At 39.4% G+C, this 22762-nt stretch overlaps 1 protein-coding gene across 12 annotated transcripts in view; it reads left to right on the top strand.

Annotated features, from left to right (window-relative positions):
* The window catches only part of mecom (MDS1 and EVI1 complex locus), a 166369-nt gene that overhangs the window by 140835 nt on the left and 2772 nt on the right, over positions 1 to 22762 (top strand). For 2 of the 12 annotated variants that reach the window (XM_084126998.1, XM_084126996.1), the window contains 12 exons: positions 924 to 1040; positions 5680 to 5782; positions 5868 to 6114; positions 6401 to 6548; positions 6956 to 7136; positions 10179 to 11580; positions 11682 to 11769; positions 13477 to 13503; positions 17020 to 17186; positions 18019 to 18096; positions 19232 to 19401; positions 19561 to 19705. In XM_084126998.1, the coding sequence (XP_083983124.1) occupies positions 924 to 1040; positions 5680 to 5782; positions 5868 to 6114; positions 6401 to 6548; positions 6956 to 7136; positions 10179 to 11580; positions 11682 to 11769; positions 13477 to 13503; positions 17020 to 17186; positions 18019 to 18096; positions 19232 to 19401; positions 19561 to 19705 (2873 nt within the window). Of the gene's footprint in view, positions 1 to 923; positions 1041 to 5679; positions 5783 to 5867; positions 6115 to 6400; positions 6549 to 6955; positions 7137 to 10178; positions 11581 to 11678; positions 11770 to 13476; positions 13504 to 17019; positions 17187 to 18018; positions 18097 to 19231; positions 19402 to 19560; positions 19706 to 22762 lie in introns of all 12 variants that reach the window. The other 10 variants (XM_084126993.1, XM_084126995.1, XM_084127001.1 and 7 more) reach the window with 9 other exon arrangements.

Genomic DNA, 22762 nt, shown 5'->3' with positions numbered 1-22762 from the left:
TTTTGTTTTGATCTATCTATTTATTTTAACCCAAATTGTTTGTTCCTATCGTTCTTTTTTTTAAGTGTGTGAAGTGTATGAGAGGATCAGTGTTGATTTATTTGACCTTAAATTAATAAACTCAGGGACAAAATTTTAAAGAAATGTTTCGTTTGCAATTAAAAAGTATCTGTCGCGTTTTTTCTCCGTTAACAATGTGTTCATATTTGTTTCACATCATGGAAAGAGCGAGAGAGAACGTGAACTGTTTGCCAGCTCTGGAAAGATAAACCCGTTATTCTGTTTCGAGATTTTTGGCAGAAAGTGTAGAGCTGACTTGAAAGTCTGTCTTTATGAAATATTTTTGTCTTTGCAAAATCATTTTGTTTGCATGCAAGTCTGTTAAGAACATTTTAAGCTTTTCCATTTTCCATTTAAATGCATCTAAATTTGTATTTAAATAGTAAAACCTTTCAAATGTTTGACATGGATATGTGCTGAAAATGAAATAGACTAACTACATTGAAAAATTATAGATTTTATGCATTTAAAATAAATTTTGTCCATTTCACAAAACAACACTGTTGTACTCAAAAAATGGCTGTGGTGTTGATGTGTAAAACTTACGTGAACAGACGTCAGTGAGCAGATCCACTAGATGATGTTTAAGATGAAGTTAAGAATTTTGTTTTGTGTGTGACATTCGCTTGATGACTAGACAGTAAAGCTGAAGAGTCTGTGAGAGGGAGAGAAGTGAAGTGTGCAAAGAAGATGTTGTCAGAGCCTGTATGAGTGTTTTAGAGAAAGTGTGTGTGTGTGTGTCGATAAGTTTGACTTATCTGTGTTGCCTCAGTGGGTGGCATGAGATTTTAGTCACTGCACAGTAATCTTTAAAAGTTCAGATCAAAGGCTGATCTCTCGTTCTCTTTCTCTTTCTCTGTCAGGGCGAGCAGACAGGTTTGGATGGGAGCGTATGTGATAGCAAGAGCTGGCTAAGGCACGTCCAGATCTCTCCATCCACCCACCAACACAACCTCACAGCCTGCCAGATACATGAGCAGGTACGTGGAGAACACACACACACACACACTGAGCACCTGCATGGCCAACATAATGAAGTGTTTAAAGGTGTTTCTGCTATCTTTAATAGCGGATTCCTTCTGCATTATCGTTCTACGTGTGTGTCACTGTGTTTTTGTGTTTTGGTCTTTTATATCTTGCCTGCAGCGTGAAGGACCACAGGCCGGGATCACACACACACCCACACACACTCTCGATCAAGCATGATGATAATCACACATTTTGTATCTTTGCACTCGGATATGAGGGACGACAAATTCCTGAATCCTTGTGGAGTGAAAGACTGAGACTCTCAAAAAGAGAGAGAGAAATGAGTCACATTCAGTATTTTACACACTACAAAATTTTACTGTTTACCTTTTATTTTCTTCTTTAATGGTTGAACAAATTCTGTGAGGTTAGTTTGTCCGGTTTTGCATGTTTAAATTGATAACTTTTAAAAATTAAAAGCTTTTATGTCCATATTTTGAGGAGAAATTGAGTGATCAAGTTGGATTAAGATGCACTGGATTAAAGTTATAGTCGGTTACACTGAACTGAGTTTGACTGGATTCAATTAAATTGTAAACTGAGTTGAGTTGGTCTGAATTGAATTGAGATTAAATTGTGTTGAGTTGTGCTGGATTCAATTGAGCAAAAATAGGGTTAGGCCAAGTTGAGCTGGATTCAATTAAAATGAGCTGAGTTGAGCTGGATTAAACCTATTTTCATTGAGTTGACTTGGACTGGAGAAAAATTAAGATGAGGCAAACTGAGTTGCTAGATTAAATTAAGATTAAATTAACATGACTGGAATGAATTGTGACGAGTAAAGAGATGGACTGGATTCAATTTAGAGTGAGTTGATCTGGACTACATTGAAGTAACGTTTAGCTGGATTGGGTTGAATTGAATTGAAGTTATGTTATGCTTTCTTGAACCACTACACAGCAAGGATTAATAATCATGCAATCAGTTCATACTATCAGGATTATCTTGGTGAGATCACACTCTTCTGGGCATCCAAATCACACTGTGAGATATTCAGTAGACACAGTCATTATGAAATTAACTTACCATTTGCCTATCTGCAGATAACAAAGGGCTCTTGAAGCACCAGTCGGCCTTTTCAAGTGAAATGACGTATGATGAGGATGCATTCAGATGTTAAACAGGCCAATTGTACTTTTCCATATTCAGCTTTACAAAATGAGATCCACTAGAAGAATCTAATCAAAACGTTTCTCAATCTCAAGTGTGTTTTTGATGTTTGACCAGCGCATGAGTGAGAGAGCAAGACAATATGATGGCTGGGAGGTCTAGATTTTCGAAATATTTGACTTTTCTAAAGGGTTACATAAAGAGAAACTAGAAGAGAGAGAGAAACGGAGGAAGAGAACCTGTTCAGACACAGCATTATGATATGGGCCATAATTGTTAAACTATGACACCCTGTCATAACAAAGAGCTCAGCTTAGACTTTATGGCTTCCGGCAACCCACATGTTTTTATAATCACGCTGTACCTCCTTATAGCGACAAAACCTGGAGAGAGAGATACAAAAGACTGTTATCTGTTATCAGTTTTCAGAAAGAATAGTAAATTCTGTTTACGTGGAGGTGAAAGAATGTGCTCTTCTTTTTCCAAATCGCACTCTTAATCTATGTCACCTAGAACAATAAACAGGACAAACTACCAGATTTTGATTTTGCTATTTAACTATTACATTTTATTTAAAATTGAGAAAAAAGATTGAGCGTGAAACAAATCATTTACATTTAGATTTTTAATGCTTAACTATTCTTAGTTGAAGTATTACCTAGAACAATTAACGGGAACAAAATCCATGGCTGGTCAGATATTGATCGACTTGATTATCACTCATCACCTTTTCACTGGATAAGGGGAAAGGGGGATTTTAGTGTGAGGCGTTGGTCGGTGTGAGAGTGTTTTTCATTCCTACAGTGCTGAACGAAGGATCTAATGGACCTGTTTATCAGGACATCAGTCGACTAACATCCGTTTCTCATAGACACTTACACAATAGAGGCAAGCTATGTGTGTGTGTGGTGCTTGTATATGAAGTGACCTCTCTTACTTGGAACACGAGAGAGGAAAGTCTTGCGCTGTTTGCTTCAGTAATCGCTGAAGTCAAGGTAACGATTATCTAGTGCACTTCTGAGTGCCCTCAAAGTGCAAGTGTCTGTGTCTCTTAAAGTCTTGCAGTGATAAGACCTGAGGATAAACCCTTACGGATTTGTCTTCTTTGAATTGACTTTGACTTCTTTGTATGGGTCAAAGATTGACAAAGATCATATTAAATCTCCATGTAGATTGAGGTCTTGGTATGGGATAGGCCTGGTCTGTTGACTCTGTGTTTGTGTGTGTTGGTTTAAGGTAGACTCAATTGACTTAATCTGTTATTGTAAGCCACTGAAAGCTTACAAGTTTACAACCTTCACTTATCAGTTAGCTAACCCAAGTGACATTCTAACCCAGACACGTTTGCCTGGTTATCTAATAGGCTTTATGTTGAACATCACATGAACAAACTGGTCTCATCGCATCTGCTTGTTTGAAAAAAAGCAGTTTGAACTGATGGAGAGAGAGGAAGAAAAATAAAATAACTTTCAGATATGAATCTTCATATGTGATGGGCATCAGTTATGCTCATCTTTGCTCGCTCCTTTGAAGGCATCTTGACTAAAACAGCTCTATATTTAAAGAAGCACATGCAAAAGACCTGAACTGGAAGTGATGCGACCTGTTATACAGAATACAGAAGTTTCTTGCTCATAACCCCCATGAGAACGTTCCATAATTATAATGACTATAAATATAGACATAACCTAAATCCTATTCCATAAATAAATAAATAAATGTGTCTTAGCCTTTGAGTAATTTTTATCTGAGAACTTCCAGGAAGGGAGTATTTATTTATTTACGTTGTCGTTTAGTATATTTACTAAGAATGGTTCATATTTATATATTTAAAAAAATATATATATATATTTTCTTGATTTCTTTTTACATTTGGGAAAATCCAGGGAGTATTTCTTTATTTTGGTTACACATTTTGTTATATTCATTTTTTTCTTTTATTTCTTTTATTTTTGTTTAATTGTAAGGAATTAGTGGAAGAATGGAGGAGGTTTTGGTAACTACAAAAGGAAACGTTTAGCATGTTCTGAAAGTGTTGTTTAATTTATTGTATGATTATTATTATTTATTTTTTTACCTTTGGGAACTTTATTTATTTACTTGCTTGTAGTACATTCATTATAGAGATTTTTTTTATATTCCTTTATATGTATCTGTTAATATTTTCTTAATCTCCCTTTGGGAACATCCAGAGTGGATTTGTCACATGATCTAGCTTCTTCTGGAGTCAGTTTTGTCTGGCTATAGTGACACTGTATCACTCATCCTGATATATTACCTTCTGTTTGGTTACCGCTCAAAAATCCTCCTGATAAGACACATTCATTCTCAGAACATAGTGTGTGTTTGTGCACGCAGCCAAACACACACACACACACACTCTTCTGTGGCATCTGAAAAGACCTGCAGGTTGGCACTCACCCTTGGCACTGAGGATCCAGGCCAGGGCCCAGGAGGGGTTGCCAGGAGTGACTCCCCTGATCTCTGAGCTTGGCTGGTTTGCTACGTCCCCGGCCAACAAGTTGTATGAGTGTGTGTGCCGTATCATTCACCCCACAGCCCCTCACACCACATTTGAACAGCTCTGCCATTGTCTCATACTCACAATATTATTGTGGCCCTTTGCTCCCTGCCTTTGTGCGCGAGTGTGTGCGATAAAAACACACATACACGCAAAGAAACAGGGTCGGTTGTGACATTACAAGTACAAGATATCAGAGATCTGCAGGAAGGCACCAGAAGGGGTAGACGGGCTGTGAAAGTGTGTGTGAGAGACTCTGTTCTCATGTCGTCTTGAGGGTTCTGCTAGTTCCCTGTATTCTCCTGTTAAACAATAGAGCGCGACTCGGTCCCTCCGTGTCCCCCATGGCCTGCTGGGTCTTGTGTACACACACACATAATGACTGTGGCTTTTCCGAGAGGTTTGCAACTCACTATTGCCTTTATCATATTATCAGAAGTTTTTTTGTGTGTCTGTCTGATTGTGTGACATCTCTAATAAGAATGCTCAAATGTCACCACCGGACTGCACAGGAAGTGAGCCGTCTAATGCCTTCAAGGCTTGCCAAAAATAACACCATCCAAATAACACTGTTTCTCCCACTACCTATTGTGTTCACACAGGAAGTGTGTGTGTGTCAAACAGATAGGTCCCTTAACACCATCTCTTTCAAACACACACACACACACACAAACTCAAGCTCAGGTTCCCATCATTGTTTGTCCATCAAAATGTATTGTCGTTTCAAATCATCATTTATTTATTTCACATGCTCGTAAAATATGCTGCTTAATATTTTTATGGAATTTTTCTTTTGATGAATAGAAAGTTCAATAGAACAGCATTTATTTGAAATGGAAATCTTTACTGTGACTTTTGATCAGCGTAATGCATCCTTGCTGAATAATAGTATTGCTTTCTTTCAAAAAAGTAGTGTATCAGTGTTTTGTCCCATGTGTAACATCGGCCTCTCTCTCCAGATCTTTTACCGTGTGGTCCGAGAGGTCCAGCCGGGTGAGGAACTCTTACTGTTCATGAAGGCTGAGGAGTTTTCATGTGAGACCATGGCTCCAGACATACACGGTGAGTTTGCACTCATACACACATAAACACACACACACACACGAATACACTCGCTTGCTAACTCACTTTTTGTGTTGTCCTGCAGAGGAGCGTCAATACCGCTGTGAGGACTGTGACCTAAACTTCGAGTCTGGTTCAGAGCTGTTGGACCATCAGAAGCATGCATGCGGTCCCCCGCCTTCCTCCGGCTTCAAGCTGTCTAAACAGGGTCTGCCCAGCGCTGGAGACGATGCTGATCTCGACCCGCTGCACCTACACTCTCTCCCTCTAAACTTACCCCGCTCACCACAGGAGTGCAAGGAGTGCGAGCAGGTCTTTCCTGATGCACAGAGGTATTTTTATGCTGCCATTTTTATACTACTATTTTTATTTTATTTTATTTTATTTGTTCCCAACACAAATATTGTAACCGTATAAGCTAAATTTCAACTGTAGTCCCTTATATGAAGCTAACTGACTACAGACTAACTCCATTCCCCAAACTATTTTCTTTTTTTTAGACATGCTTTTAACTTTTGAGAACATTCCGGGGATGTCTCTAAAGAGATTTAGCTCCCTCCTGATTTTAACCCAAACATGATTAAATCTAATAAATCTGTCTTTCTCTTTTTCTCTCAGTCTGGACACTCACTCCCTGTCTCACTCCGACGAGAGAGAGTACAAGTGTGATCAGTGCCCGAAGGCCTTCAACTGGAAATCAAACCTGATTCGCCACCAGATGTCACATGACAACGGCAAGCACTACGAATGTGAAAACTGCTCAAAGGTAGAGTCCAGACATTAGCAAAGACATTTGTGCAAAAACAGGTGTCTCTTACTGTAGCTCACTTTTCCCAAATCTGTTACCTCAAACTCAGTCATTGCATCATGGAAAAAAAAAAACGATGCTAAATGCAAATAATAAAAAGCAATTAACCAATAATAGCAAAATAAATAGGCTTATCAATGTATAAAATGGAGGTGAACATTCTTTGTTGTGATACGTCAAAGGTTGTACGTCCAGTCAAACTCTACTGTATTTGAGAGCATGAACCTATAGATGTTTACAAATATGTTTTTGTTTACTTTTGTACAGTATCTACATCCTGAAGCAAATCCAGTTGAGATCCAGAGTCCAATATCTGTGGGCTGTGTATGTAAACTTCCTCCCTGTATTTCTCTCTCTTTACCCAGCAGGTGTTCACAGACCCCAGTAACTTGCAGAGGCACATCCGCTCTCAGCACGTGGGGGCTCGAGCTCACGCCTGCCCTGACTGCGGCAAGACCTTCGCCACCTCCTCAGGCCTTAAACAACACAAACACATCCACTCTTCCGTCAAGCCCTTCATATGTAAGTCACTCAGACCCTTCATATGTAAGTCTGCATGCTTTCTACTCTGAACACCACACTGCAGAGCTGGAGAGCTCCAGCATCCTTTTGAAATGCCTGCCAAAGTCTGAATGTTTGATTCCGGATTCTAGATAGATCCACTCCACTTTTTTATAGTCGTATAGTTGAAGACAACTATACCTTCAATGCACTTTAAATAAAAGCATCTATCAAAAGTTTTTTGAAATCTTGTTTTTTTTAAAAGACTGGTGGAGCTCTCCGGCTGGCCTGAGTTTTCCAGCACTTATGTTAATGTCAGATCATCCTGATCTTGCACTTTTTAAAGTCAACATGAAACAGCATTCACTCCCATTTTACTTCCAAAATGACACATTTCACAGAAAAACAAAAAAAAATTATTTTTTTTATTCATCAGGAATTAATTCGATTTTGAAAAGTGGCAGTCAGAGAAGTGAAGCTGTTTCAGAGATTACGTTTTTTTCTTCTTTATAAAACCATGCACTGATGAATCATGCACAGTAAGACCAGGAATGTGCATTATTGAATAAAATGGGGGTAATTTTGTTCTCATGTTGTCTTTAACACAGGGTACTGAGATTTAAATAACCAATAACCAACAAGTATACTAATATTATACAGTAAATTAGTTATTATGAATCTTATTATTAATAATGTTAAATTGTTTAATATTATTAGTTAATATTTATATCTAATTAACATTAATATTATTTTTAATTCAATACAAATGTGTGATTCTGTGTTCATTTGCTATAACCTAAAACTACTTTTTTTGCAGGCTAGGATGTTTGATGCACTGTATTTACTGACTGTGTGTGTTTGTACTGTACGTGTGTGGTCTCTGTTCATGTGCACACTCCATTTGTGCTGTGGTGTGTGATAACTGATGGTTCACTTTCCAACACCTGACTCTTTTGATTCTCAGGTCAAATCTAGAGTAAATGCTAATGACTATATTTATACATACCAACAAAGTCATGTTCTTATAATCATATCAGCTTTGAATCTTCTGGTACACTCAATGCATGTTTACCCTAGACTTTCTTACAATGCTTGTCAGTAAACCAGCTCTGCAATGCCAGTGCATGACCTTTGACCTCCAAACTCATACTCGAATGACTTGAATTCTTAATCTCATCCTGCATAAATACCTCACTTTCCCTCATAGCGCTTTAAACGTCTTAAACCGTACTGCTACCTCTGAACTTTGCCCAATTGATCTTCTTGCATTGACCCTCGGAGTGCTGATCCCACACAGATCGTGTAGACGTTCCCCCCCCCCCAACCACCACATATCAGACAGTAACTAGCTTGCTAACTCCATTCCTGGAAAATCACTACCACATGCAGCCCAGCTCATACAGAGACTAGCACACAGCCATTTACAGCAATCAGCATTTGAACAAGCACAGCTAACAACACTTAATGACCTCGCAACAACACACACACACCAAATACACCACACACATGCACTTTGATTTGTACATAGGCACAGATATGCTCTCTAGTCAGCTGCCTCCATAGCCTTATGTTGATAATAATTAATAATATACCTTTATTTCATTCAAAACTGAAAAGTATTAATACAATATTCAGTCAAATTGTACTTCGTTTCAGCATTCCAAATTAGTCACTTATAAGGTTTCATGTTTTGAAAACTATAAACTCACTCATGTGCCTTGGTTTGCATGTGTTCATATACTTCATTCCGCATTTGTTACTGAGACAAACATTGACAAAAATATAGCTAATTATGTTAAACTACAAGAGAAAAATCTCTCTTTTACACAAACACTCATTCACATTTATTTTACTACTGGCTGTTCACCACTGCGGAATGTGTTTATAATATTTTGTTACGGTTTATTAAGACCTGACAAAACACAGCACTCTGAAGTGCCCACAGATCTTCCCTCACACACCCCCCAGATTTCACACCTGTTCATCCGAGTGTGTCCAGTTGTTCACAATTATAAAGCGATGCGATGCGTGTCTGTGTGTGTATGTCTGCTGTGCTTCCTGAATGTACAATATCCAAGCTGTAAGTATGTGTGTGTGAACAAAAAAAAAATAATTCTATCATTTTTTACTCATTCTTGTCTTGGTCCAAACTTGAAAGCATTTCTTTCTTTTTTACCATACAGTGAAAGTCAGTGGGGTCCAATGTTGTTTTGAACCCTACTAACTTTCACTGAATGGACAAAAAGAGTTCTTCAGAATATCTTCTTTTGTATTCTGCGGAAGAAAGTAAGTCATATAGGTTTGGAACAACATGAGGGTGAGTAATAATTTTCTTTCCTTTATCTTTAAGTCTTCCTTTTTCCTTGCACTAATATTTACTTCCCATCTCTTGATCAGTCTCTGTGAGTGGCCGACTCCATAAACACATCCCGCAGTAGAACCTCACACCTCATGCAATCTGACAGGGATTAGCAAAACCCACCTGCTAGACTCCCTAGCTTCCATAAATTAAAAAAAAATGTCACGTTTGCAATAAGATATGTGATTATGATGAGAAATGCGGGTGGTTAAAAGGCTTCATTTCACACTAGAGGTGTTAGATTGGTAATGTATAGGGTGATTTTATTACTTTCAGAGTGTGCGTTAGGGATTTAACTGTATACACTGTCGTTAGGACAGAGTGTGTGTGCGATGACATGAACAAGAGTTTAGGATCCATCATGAGTTTTCAAGAATGTTGTGTGAAGATTGAATAATGTGTAACGATGTGAGATATATGTGTGTGTTTGTGTGTTTGTGTGTGTGTGTGTGTGTGTGTGTGTGTATGATAGACAGAGACGTCGCTTGGTCCATGGGAACGGACCTGCGGGAGAGGATTCATTCAACTCTGTTTCCTTCTCACGCTTAAAATAGAGCCATTGTGATGTCCTTTTCTGTGTGTGTGTGTGTGTGCACCTGCGTGTGACATTGCATTCTTTTATCTGCCATCCTTGCTTATCCTGCATTTTTGTTTGTTTTGTTAATGGATGTGTGCGACAAGTCAAAACTGTCCTTTTATGCCGTATGTCCATGTCTCACTGTCTCTAGGTGAGGTCTGCCACAAATCTTACACGCAGTTCTCCAATCTGTGCCGCCACAAGCGCATGCACGCAGACTGTCGCACTCAGATCAAGTGCAAAGACTGTGGCCAGATGTTTAGCACCACGTCATCCCTAAACAAGCATCGGCGCTTCTGCGAGGGTAAAAACCATTTCGCTGCTGCTGCAGGAGGGTTATTTGCCCAAGGCATGGCCCTCCCTGGCACCCCTGGCCTGGACAAGTCCGCACTGGCTGGAATGAGCCATGGGAGTCCTGGTTTAGCAGACTATTTCGGGACAAACCGGCACCATGGTGGGCTGACGTTCCCAGCAGGCCCTCCAGCATTCCCATTCAGTTTTCCAGGACTTTTCCCATCGGGACTTTATCACCGGCCCCCTCTAATCCCATCCACATCACCCATTAATGGCCCTCCGAGCACTGAACTACGGAAGAGTCCACTGGTGTCCTCACCCATCCCTGGCTCGCATGACCTCTTGAAGAGTTTACGCAAGGATTCGTTCAACGGGGAGGGCGAGAGCATGGAGCGTCAGAGAGAAGGATCCGTCTCCAAGCCAAGGCACGGCGGGAAGATGAGCGACCAGTCGGAGAGTAGTGATCTGGACGACGTCAGCACTCCGAGTGGGAGTGAGCTGGAGAGCACTTCGGGTTCAGAGTTGGAAAGTGAAGCAGAAAGCGACCGGGAAAGAGTGCGAGTGCGGGAAAATGGGAAAGGGCCGAAAAGGAAATCCAGTGGGTTCAGTAATGCCCAAAGCCCAACTCTTGTTAGCTCCAGTAGTAGTAGTAACACCAATAATGGAAAGGACTTCCCTGTGCCAGGGCTCGTCCAACCATCTTTGGATGAGCAAACGGCTGTTTCCGGCGCCGTTAATGACTCGATCAAGGCAATTGCCTCCATTGCTGAGAAATACTTTGGTTCTACTGGACTTGCAGGCCTGCAAGACAAAAAAGTTGGGGCATTGCCATACCCTTCCATGTTCCCTCTATCGTTCTTTCCTGCCTTCTCTCCATCAGTCTATCCTTTCCCTGAAAGGGAGCAACTTAGACCTCCAGGCCACAAAGGGGAGCCAGAAAGCCCTCCAGTTGAGGGTAAAAAACTTAAGGGCAGAAATGCTGAATCACCTTTTGACCTCACCACCAAGCGGAAGGAAGAACGTCTTGCGGCCACCTGCGGCCCTTTGAAACCAGAAGCCTCACATGTACAGTCAGCCAACCAGGATCAGCCGCTGGACCTCAGTCTTGGCGGGCGAAGTCGAGGAAAGAGCGTAAGAGGGGAAGAGTTAAAAAAGAACCCTGTCTTTGGAGAAGAGAGGGTGGAACCAGAGCCACCCAAAGCCGACCCATCCCTCCAGCACGCAAGACCTACGCCTTTCTTCATGGATCCCATTTACAGGTACTGTCAATCACATGTGCTTCCTACTGTGTTAGAGTAATGGAATAGATTTAGTTCGGTTAAACTCGCTATGAGAACTGATAGAAATTTAACATCAGCAGGGTTGAGAAGAGAAAGATGAACGATCCATTCGAAGTCCTCAAGGACAAGTATATGCGGCCGGCTCCTGGATTTCTCTTCCACCCACAGGTGAGATTTGTCAGAATATTTTCCCACTGCTGACTTTATTTTATTTTATTACCTCATCCCCATAGTCCTGCATAAATCATTAGCCTATTTTCAATTGGCTCTTTCTGTGCTACTGCAGTCAGTGTTAATGCAAGCTGTTCCAGACTCAAAAGCAGATCAAAAGTACTGTATGTGCACTATGACTTTAAAGCTTTCTCATCTGTTAGTTCCCACCAATGTTAACAAAAAAGGTGGTGCGTAAATTCCACGGTAAAAACGTCAAGCATCTTGTTTTACACACACAATTACCTGATAAAAGTACCATTTAAAGTCTAGATGTTTATATTTGTGTAAATGAGAAGTGTTTGGGAAACATTCATCCTGTATATCCCATTATTTTACTGTAATAATGACAAATTTCAGTTTAGTGTATTTCAGATGCAGAAATCGCTTACAGCTTTAAAATCAGTTCAGTACATTAACCAAATTCGAAGCAATTTTAAACGCTAACATAACATTACTTGTCCAATTGAATGCAATTTCCAGTATTGACCAAATAACTCCTCATGATGCTAGTATTGACATAATAGCTACAGTATGTTGGCAGTAGCTTTACAGGACCCCAGTGTGTTAGCATTAGCATAGCGACTCTGATGTCTGATGTTCCTCCGTGTGGTTCTTTTACTGAGTGATCAGGTCCAGATGTGAGATTCAGGCAGGGTGGGAGCTTTGTGACACGTCTCTGTGTGGGTGTCTTTGATTATGATGTCATAATATGATACCCTGTTAAACTGCCAGACACTGACCCATATCCCTGGATGGAGAGTGTGTGTGTGTGTGTTAGCGTGTAATGAGTGATTTTGTCAGAGTATAAGCGTGTGGTTTTGTGCCTGAGTGTCTATGTAACCTCATTTGTGTGTATTAAGTAACCTGTCTGCTCTATGTCATTGTGTGTTCGCTATCAGTGTTCTGTAAAAGTAATACATTGTTCTCATATAAACCCACACACACGTCTGGTACACATAAAGACCCTGAAACGCACACATAGACGCTTACTGGTGTAGTGTTTTACTGGCTGTTTCAGGACAGTGTTTTATGGGCTGTTTCATTGGCCTGATTTATTCCCTGTGTATGCTTTGTGTCTGTGTGAGATAATATCCACATGTCCCTGACACACTGCCTAACGAGGTGACCTATCAGCATCCACTTTACTGCACTAGGCTCACTGGACTCTCTAATCAGCACCAGGGATACTATTGACATCACAGATGTATTATGGGAATTTTTTTGTATTATGTATTTATTTTTTATTTTTTTAAAGGTCAAAAAAACGATTAACTTTAATAACTTTTTATTAAAGTTATTACATTTTCAATGCTTTTATAGTCGGAGCACACCAGTTGCATTTTAATTAGTTAATAATTATGAAACAAATATTATTGTTATTACTGTTGTTGTATTATATTCATATGTTACCATATTTATTAAATAAATAGTTTTTATTTATCATTAGTCTTCAGAACATTTGATGAAATAATATATTTTATATTTTCTTCCATTCCACCAGAAGAAGAAAACATGATAGTAAAAAGAATTAGACAACCAGTGGACAAAGTAAAATAAAATGTGTGGGATGTTAACCTTTACTAAACATCACATTGCATAATCACACACAATCAGTCTGATTCTTGATTTTGATATGCTGTTTCCCTTCTGTCCTGCCCCCAGTTCCGCATGCCTGATCAGAGAACATGGGTAAGTTACTCCAAACCAAGTCATTCATGTGCTTCCACCACACACACACACACACACACACGCTTAATAATTTCATGCAAATCACCCTGTTGCTACATGTACATGTACACTGCCGCTCACTATTAGCATGTGTAATGCATGACTCAAACAAACAAATGCATGGACCAAAGCTGCATTTCCACCGTCGGGCCGAAAGGTTCTAGGAACAATAAGGAACGGCTCCAGATATATTTCCACTTGAGATTTGTTCGGCACGGCTACAAACCGTTCTCAGCCCTGTTTTCCCATCACGGTTGGCTAACCGTGCCGAACCGTGCTGGCTGAATGTGTGTAGTGACGTCGCAACTCAGGATTGGTCACTTGTCTGTTGCCTGGCTAACAGTTTCTCTGTAAATAATATTTACATCTCTTATCATCTGTAAACTCTATAAGACTGATGCATTTGTATTACATTCAAAAGAGCTCTGTTATCAGCACCACAATGGAAAATAAAACCATATCCGCACCGGCTGGGCCGGATCGGCACGGAATGGAACGATTAAGCAAAGAAAACGGTTTGGCCCGATGGTGGAAAGTGGCTCGAATCATACCTAAAACAGCTAAATCTGGTCCAAAGTCAATTCCATTCAGAGAAGATTATTGTTTTGTCTGTAAACATCCGTTCTTTTGCACTTTTTTGCGTTATTTGTTCAGTGCATGGCAACAGATTGATTCGTTTTTTGGATTTAAGTACGATAAAACAGCACTTTTGATCTTCTATATATATAAAAACACACAACTACTCTTCAAATGAAACCACTCTGGTTGAACAGTGGAAGAATGTCTTTTGACTGTGCCCGTGTGAATGAATCTGCTGTGTTCATGTGTCATTTGGTGCACTCATGTCTCCGCTCTTGTGTGCCAGTGTGTGTGTTAACCAGACAGAACAGTTGTTATTTCTGATGGCTACCACTGATAATGCAGTGAATTTGATTATTTACATAGAGAGAGTAACAGACCACGGCTCTGATTTGGGGTGGCGACACTCCCCGTACGGCATCGCATCACTGGAGGGGTAACAGTCTCTCTGGGACCCCTCTCTGAGCGTGTGTGATAGCACAAGAGGGGGTTTCCAGACCCAAGACATCTGGTACCCTGATAAGATCAACAATTGAAAAAGCTCTTACTAATGAAGGGCCTCTCAGACACACACTACTGAGAATGGGCAACTCAACAGCTGCCCTACCACAGCGAGAGAGATGGAGAGGGTGAAGGCTACTTAACCATCCAGGAAGTCCATTCCTTGCCGATCACAGATTTCTTTGGACTTAGTTGTTACAGCAATCATAGAGATACCAATCTATGGTAATATGTTTAGACTTCAAGGACCAATCAAAATGACTATAAAATATGCATGTGTGAATGTGAGGTTTTTTTTTTACTTAGATGTACTTTTTGGACCAAACCTCTGGCCCGGAGGAAGGTTTTATTGCTCTTTCGTAGCTCAGAAGTCTTAATGGAGTCTGCTATGGTTCGTGTAACTTTGTCTCAGATGTTTCTCCTAAAATCCCAAAGGAGAAATGAAAATAGACACAAATGTGACAATTGGTGACATGCTGTGAAATCATAGAGCTATAAAAATTAATGTTGATAGCATAGTGCAGATCATGTTCGAGCTCATATTAAAATCAACTTTTGATTGCAGACTTTGCTATTTTGACAAATATAAGCACAGTTTGAGACATTGTCGATATATCTCAGTATATATATATATATTAATTTCTATATTAATTTCAGTATATTTACTTTATGAAAAAAAAAATGTGTGTATATATATATATATATATATATATATATATATATATAAATAAATAAATATATATATATATATATATATATATATATATATATATATATATATATATCACTGTATATTTATATAGTGTATGCACTCATTTAGATAATTAGATAACTGGATAAAAATGTGTTTACTCCAAGTGTTGTGATTTAGTGGTCTGGCTGATAAGTGAAAAATGACAATGTTTTGTTGAGTTCGAGATGCTAATAGAGTGTAGCCGAGCATTAGTTGAGAGAGACAGCACATCATCTAGATATATGACAGTAGTTCATTAGATACACTTCTATCCCTCCTCTCTGTCTGTGATTTATGGAGAGAGGGAGAGAGAGTTGGTGTCAAACAGGTCTGACACTTCACATCCTCCCGGAGGATGTGATCCTGACGTTCCAATGGAGAACTTTAACTCCCAGCTGTCATTCCTCATCAAACGTCCAAATTATCTTGAGTGTTGATCTTTCTCTCTCTTTCAGTGCCCCATTCTTTGTCCTCTCCTTTCACATAATACTTGTAAATGTAAAGATTTATCCCCTTTCTTTCTTAGATTTTTAGAAGAAAACACTGCAAAACATCTCCAAGATGATTTTTTTCCAAGATTGTCTAAGCAATGCCATCCACATTAGTTTCATTTTACTTGTATATCAACAACCTTTTGTCTATTTCATTCATTCTTCCTACAATAACACAGAACTCAGATTACTTGGTCTTGGAGGAACTTGGTGAGAAAAGAGACAGAAAATCTGAGCGCAATTTGAGACCTTGTTGAGCAGGACACACAAGCCCCCATTGGCTCTCCATTGGTTCTAAGATAAACTTTCTTTCTTTCTTTCTTAAAACTTCTCTACTGTATTTTCTACTGAAGGAAACAGACTTTTTTTGTGTGTTTATGTATGCAAGTCTGTATGTGTGTGTGTCATGTATGTCTTTCATTGTGAATCAGGACTGATTTGTCACCAAAACCTGAAATAAGTAAAGGGGAAAATTCAATACACACATGAAATAATGCAAATCCGCTGTGCTCTCTGAAAGCCCTCACTGTTGCGCTGTGGTTGATAGGCCCGCTCGCCTACAGGGACCCCCTACCCCCCCTCCCTCAGCTCCGTCCCCTCCCTCTCCTTCCTATGATATCATTATTACTGCTGTCTCAGCCTTGATCAGTAATGTCAACATCTTTCATATTGACGAATGTGCTGTCTGCTCATATTGTGCACTGAATGCTTTATGGCCAACATAGGACATGAATCACTCCTGCTCTTCAGTGTGGCTCACACACACACACAGGCCTTATGTTGTTCTCATTCTCTGGCTGACACACACATGTAGCTCCTTCCCCTTTGAGAGTGTGTCCATTTCTGATGAAAGCAACTGTTAGGCTTAATTAGTAAATTGGCAGCAGTTCTTATCCACATGAATCTCTCTGTGTGTGTGTGTGCATACATGTGTGGTCCATCTTATAACGTGCATTGTTATTTGTGTTTGTGCGCCAAAATTGGACATTACAGATCAGTGAAAGCATTTCACACTGTTATCCGATAGTGAAAGTTCACGGTCAGCGTTTTTCCCCCACACATCTGTGGTGGAACGCAACTGCATGTCAATAAATGCGGGTAACACAGTGGGGATGTGTGTGTCCTTAAAGACCTCACAATGAGGTAATAAAACTATGTCTATGTCTCTCGCAGATGTCAGCGATTGAAAACATGGCCGAAAAGCTGGAATCCTTCGGCTCTTTGAAGCCAGACGGCGGTGACATCATGCGTTCCGTTCCCTCCATGTTCGACTTCCGGGCTCCACCCACCACCCTTCCTGAGACACTGTTACGCAAGGGCAAAGAGCGCTACACCTGCAGGTAACCAGGATGATGAACATCGACTTCCTCTTAGAACGTTATGGCCATATCTTATTAAAAAAAAAACACTTCAATCATCTACCTTTTAAATACCATGAGTGAAACAAAATGTATCTAAAAAGTACAAAATGTCTACTGAAAAGTATCACATTATTTATTACTAATTACTTTCTTAATCCCGTAACAACCTGGACCAGTTGAACAATACAAGGATAGACATAGACATGAAACTGCTCATTTCATTCTTTCAAAAAAATAATAATAAATTGCATAAATTATTCTTGAACTGACCAAAGTATTTAAAGGGAGAAGGTTACGTTAAAAACATACATTTAACACTGCAGAAAATGCTTTTCTTTAATCTTGTTTCCTGTCCAAATATCTAAAAACTCTTAAATCAAGAAGCTTTTACTAGATAAGTAAAATGACATAAGAAATTCTGTCTTGTTTTCTGATAAAAAATATCAAACAAAAGTAGTCAAACATTATAGAGTAAGTAAACAAACAACTAAGCAAATTGTATAGTAACTCAACAAAATATCATGGTTGTCACCAATACCGGTATTTTGTGACACCCTTAAATAGGATCAACTTAAGTATAATAAATTATATTTAGTATATTACTGGTATTTATTATAGAATGTATTATAGTGATCATATTTATAATAACTTTTTGTTTGTTTCATTAATAAGATGTTTCAGTAAACATGTGTTTGATGTTTAATGAGTGTTGACAGCACTGAGCATGGAATGCAGGGTGTTTTTGGGAAGCCTGTTTGTGTGTGTGTATTGCTGAGTATTGTTCCTGGAGATCTGTTTCCTTCCCCTATAGATACTGTGGCAAGATATTCCCACGCTCGGCCAACCTTACAAGACATCTACGGACACACACAGGAGAGCAGCCTTACAGGTGACACACTCTCACACACATACACACTAATACTGCATATACAGTTTGATGTAATCAATTATTCACATACTCAGCAAATGGCCATTTGTTGCCATGGATTAATGCACCAAGAAGCTATATTGAAATATACTGGCAGAAGAATTCAGTGTTTTTCAATAATGTCAGTATAATCTGTACACAATATATATAGAGTGTCATCAAAGATCGAGGACAGTTTGAGATATTGTTGAGATCTCTTCTGAAACTCTACTGTAGAAAAGTAAGAAAGTGGTTGCTTTTGAAGTGAACTGTTCTTATATTCACCATATTAAAGAGATTAAATTTGTGATTTTTAGGGGAGGAAAAAGTCATGGAATTGAATAAAATCCTAAAATATCATATACATCTCTATAGTAAATGCGATTTTTGTCATTTATTCTTCGATGCATGCAGTTATTGTCATTGGGAAAGAGTGAGGTGAAGTCAGTGAGGGTGAAGGACAGACAGACAAGGAGACTGAAAGAAGTATGTATGAATAATAGAGGCGATGAGTGCCGTACAGCTGTGGGCCAGCAAAGGCAGCTGGGTAATTAGGTCCGTGTTTGGACCTCAGACTCTTTCAGGGAGTATTAAAATACTGCACAGAAACAGGCGTGCGCACACACTGCGTTTGTGGTCCGTCTGACCACAGGGGAGGTTTGTACAGGGCTGTGTTACTTTCCAGATAGCCTCAATCTCCTCGTGCTGGCAGGGCTTTAAACGAGCCGGTGATCAGCCTTTAACTACAATTTAATTTCTATTTTTTCTGTTGCCTTTGGAGGGGGGCGAGACGGAGAGAGCGAGGGAGAGATAACAGGTTCCTGGGAGACGCAGTTTAGCGCACAACTCCACGGTCGAGGGGAAGATACGATCGCGCAATCATACGGGATAATTCTGCGTGAAGAGACTTGGCACATGCAGTCGTTTTCAAGGCAGAGGGAGGATGTGGACGAGAGAGTTTGAGTGTTACTGAGTTGGCCAAAGATTAGAGACAAAGAGTTCATGACCACTCAATCACCCCGCGTGTGTGCGAGACAGATAAAGCGAGAGAGTTTGATTTCTCGTGTCTGTATATTGTATTGTCTAATTATGTGCATATGTGTCTGTGTGTCCGCAGATGTAAGTACTGTGATCGTTCGTTCAGTATTTCATCGAATCTTCAGCGCCACATCCGTAACATCCATAACAAAGAGAAACCCTTCAAATGCCACCTGTGTGACCGCTGCTTCGGGCAACAAACCAACCTGGACCGGCACCTCAAAAAACACGAGAATGGTAATTTATCAGGTATACACACAACACACATATTAATATATATATATATATATATATATATATATATATATATATATATATATATTGTTCATCATTTTTTATTCACATTTGTTAGCAACTGTTAATGGTTATCATTTTTTTTATTTAATAAATGTTGTATTTTATGCGTAGGCACGGCGATGTCGTCGCCCCGTTCAGAGCTGGACAGTGGCAGTGCCATCCTGGAGGACAAGGAGGATTCGTATTTTAACGAAATACGAAACTTCATCAGTAACACGGCACAGAACGCCACATCTCCGTCACACTCCGAGGAAGGGTAAACACCATCTTCTTCCTCTGGTACACTAATACATGCAGTGTTCATATACAGACTTTAACTTTTAAACGCAAAAACGTCTTGTTTGTCATCAGAGCCTGGGCTTAGTGGTTAGTGAATGTGCTCAAACATTGAGCTTGTACAAGTGGCGCAGGTTCAAATAAATCTTCACATCGGCTCTCAGTCCATTTCCTTGTCAGTTCGGACTATTTTATTTTATATTATTATTAATGTATCAATTTTATTATATTTTATTAGATACTTATTTCATATTTTTATTATTATTTTAATTATTTTATTATTTTTTTAACTTTATTTTTTACTTATTTCAGTCATTTTAATGTATTTATTTATTTATTGTTTAAATTCAATGTATGTCAGAAGTTAGACACATTTTTTATGTTAAATTCACCGTATTCACATGAAAACTCAAACTTGAAATTAGTATCTTACCGAAAACTTCACTCAGTCATGTGCGGGTTCACACACACAAGCAAACTCGCCCGCAAACGGAGTGTCCATTAGGCTGTCAGTCATCAGTTGGCGCTAGTTGCCTGCGGCAGAATGGAGGTTATTATACACAAACATTACTGAACACAACACTTCTCATGCCTTATTCATTAACCCTCACCTCTTGAGTGAATACCATCACATGAAAGGAACGGACTGGTATCGCAGTGTGTATTAACCGCACATGTGAACGTATCTGTGTGTGTACATATATTCTGTATGGTTGTTAATCATTACCCTGTCGCCTGCGGTTTTTAAGAGCAAAGATTGGGGCAGGTCTCCAGAAGGACGTGATTACTGATTGGACGATTGCGAGCGCGTGCAGAACGCTGTTGACTTTTGGTTGCGTGTGCGTACATGAATTTTGCCATCTGCATATGATAATTATCGCTGATCATTTCCCAGCAATGATCATCAGGTTGGATGACGGTTTAAATGTTTGACCTGGTCATCCGTGTGTGTGAGACAGATTGAGTCAGATAAAGATCTTAGGTTTTTTGATTTCTTCATTGTTTCATTAAAAAGATCCTAGAGTCATTACAACATCGACTGTGTGTGTGTTTGCGCGCGTCCCACATCTGGTCCCAACATGTGTTTGGTGAACAGGAAGTAGGTGTGGGAGAGGAGGTCAGAGGTCGCTGAATGTTTCCTGTCAGAGTGACTGCTCCTGATAGATACTTTATCCTCCACAAATTACCACAGCTCTCTCTAATTAGCCGATCTGTTTTCATCATCACGCTAGCGTTGCCTCTCACTCGTTCTCGCGGTATTAGCGGGGTGCAGAGTGATGAGAGGAGGTGATTTCTGGGATTATCCGAGATGTGAAAAGGGTTAACCCTCGCGCAGTTACACTAATCCGAGGAAAGAACGGAGGTGAGAGATGAAGCCTAGAGGAAAATGTTATTGCTCAGATGTTGCTCTTTTATAGCTCAGCAGACATTAATGGAGAGTTTCATTTAAGTATCTACTTTGTCTCAGATTTCATCTAAAGATTGTTAACATCAATTTGGATAGCTAACCTAAAATGTCTCCTGGAAGATCAAATTTGACTTTATTTGCAGATGGATGGATGCAAATGGATGGAGGTGGGTGGATGGAACGATAGATAGAGATTGTAATATGAATGCAAATATGTCTTATCAAATCCTTCCAAGATTAAATTTATTACTATTTTAATTTTATATATTATTATTGCATTGATATTTTCTCTCTCTGATCCATCATTTCTGGCTCATTTCCAGTTGAGGTTCTTTAAACATTGTTATTAGTGACACCGGTGGCCATTAAGTGAACTGCAGCCAGCAACTTCGCAATTGTGCACACGTACCGTACAAGAGACTGAACTTGATTCAAGGCCCAAAAGTGCTTTTTTATTCTTTGCTTAGAAGTAAAAAGAAGTTGGAAATATCTTTGTAGTGATATAATGTTAACGAACATCCAGACACCGTCAACGCTGCTGAGAGCGACGCTAGAGGAATATGTAAATAAATACGTGCTGCGCGCTTTTCTCTCAATAACAGAATAAACACAACAAAAATGCTGTTAGTAAAAAACAGCTGTTAAGAAAGCATCTGATCATAGCAATGTGGATGTTTGCATCAATTCACCGGCATCATGTCGACAGACATAATAGAATTACACTATTATGATAGTTTGGTTATAAAGTATGTTGTGACTATAAAATATACAGATCTGGCTATGTGAGACTATAGTTTGAGTTAATCTCTTTTCATTGCATGACACATTGACATTACAGTACAGAATGGCTCTTTCAGCATCATCCTGAACATTGTATAAGCATTCGTTTCATGTGTCATAGAACGGAACGGCGTAAACTTCACACCCATTTGATTTTCCCGACAAAAAAAGAGTCATTCAAAAAATCAGTCTACAGGCTTTCAAAGAACTAGGAAGTCGGGGAAGGTCTCGTTTTTTAAGTTTCATTACAAGCTGTTCACACACTGCCAATAAAAAAGTGAAAATTCGTACATATAGCCCCTTTAATAGATATTCTCTTATTGAGATCTCTCGATTAGATGGAATCCTTCTCTGAGAAATTTTCATTGCAAACATCTGTATACACAAACTTATATTTTCTTATCCTCTCTGTATTTGCGATTTTTCCTCTCTGTTTTTAAAGTTCGGATGGGAAATTGCTATTTTTAAGTTGAGGAAAGAGTAGAATCAGGACAAAACGAGTGATTCAGCCTTAATGTGTCTCCTTTGGCTGGCTGGCGTGTGTGTGTGTGTGTGTGTGTGTGTGTGTGTGTGTGTGTGTGTGTGTGTGTGTGTGTGTGTGTGTGTGTGTGTGTGTGTGTGTGTGAGTTTGGATAGCTGGCCTCTGTCTCTGTGGGGAAATGGCTGCTTTGGCAGCTCCTTCTCTCCACTCACCAAATGGACTGTCAGCTAAATATTTGGCCTATTAGATGAATTGGAGATAAAGAAGAAAATAAACTAGGGAAAGAGGAGATGTGAGCTGTCTGAGTGAGAAAGAGAGCTGAAAATAAGTGAGAGGAAGTGTAGAGGCCTGCTGTCTAAGTGCCCCGC

The sequence above is a fragment of the Abramis brama genome (genome assembly GCF_963993115.1).
Source record: "Abramis brama genome assembly, chromosome: 10".
In the NCBI taxonomy this organism is placed as follows: domain Eukaryota; kingdom Metazoa; phylum Chordata; class Actinopteri; order Cypriniformes; family Leuciscidae; genus Abramis; species Abramis brama.
Note: the sequence above shows the minus strand (reverse complement) of the source record. Positions and strands in the feature narration are given on the sequence as shown.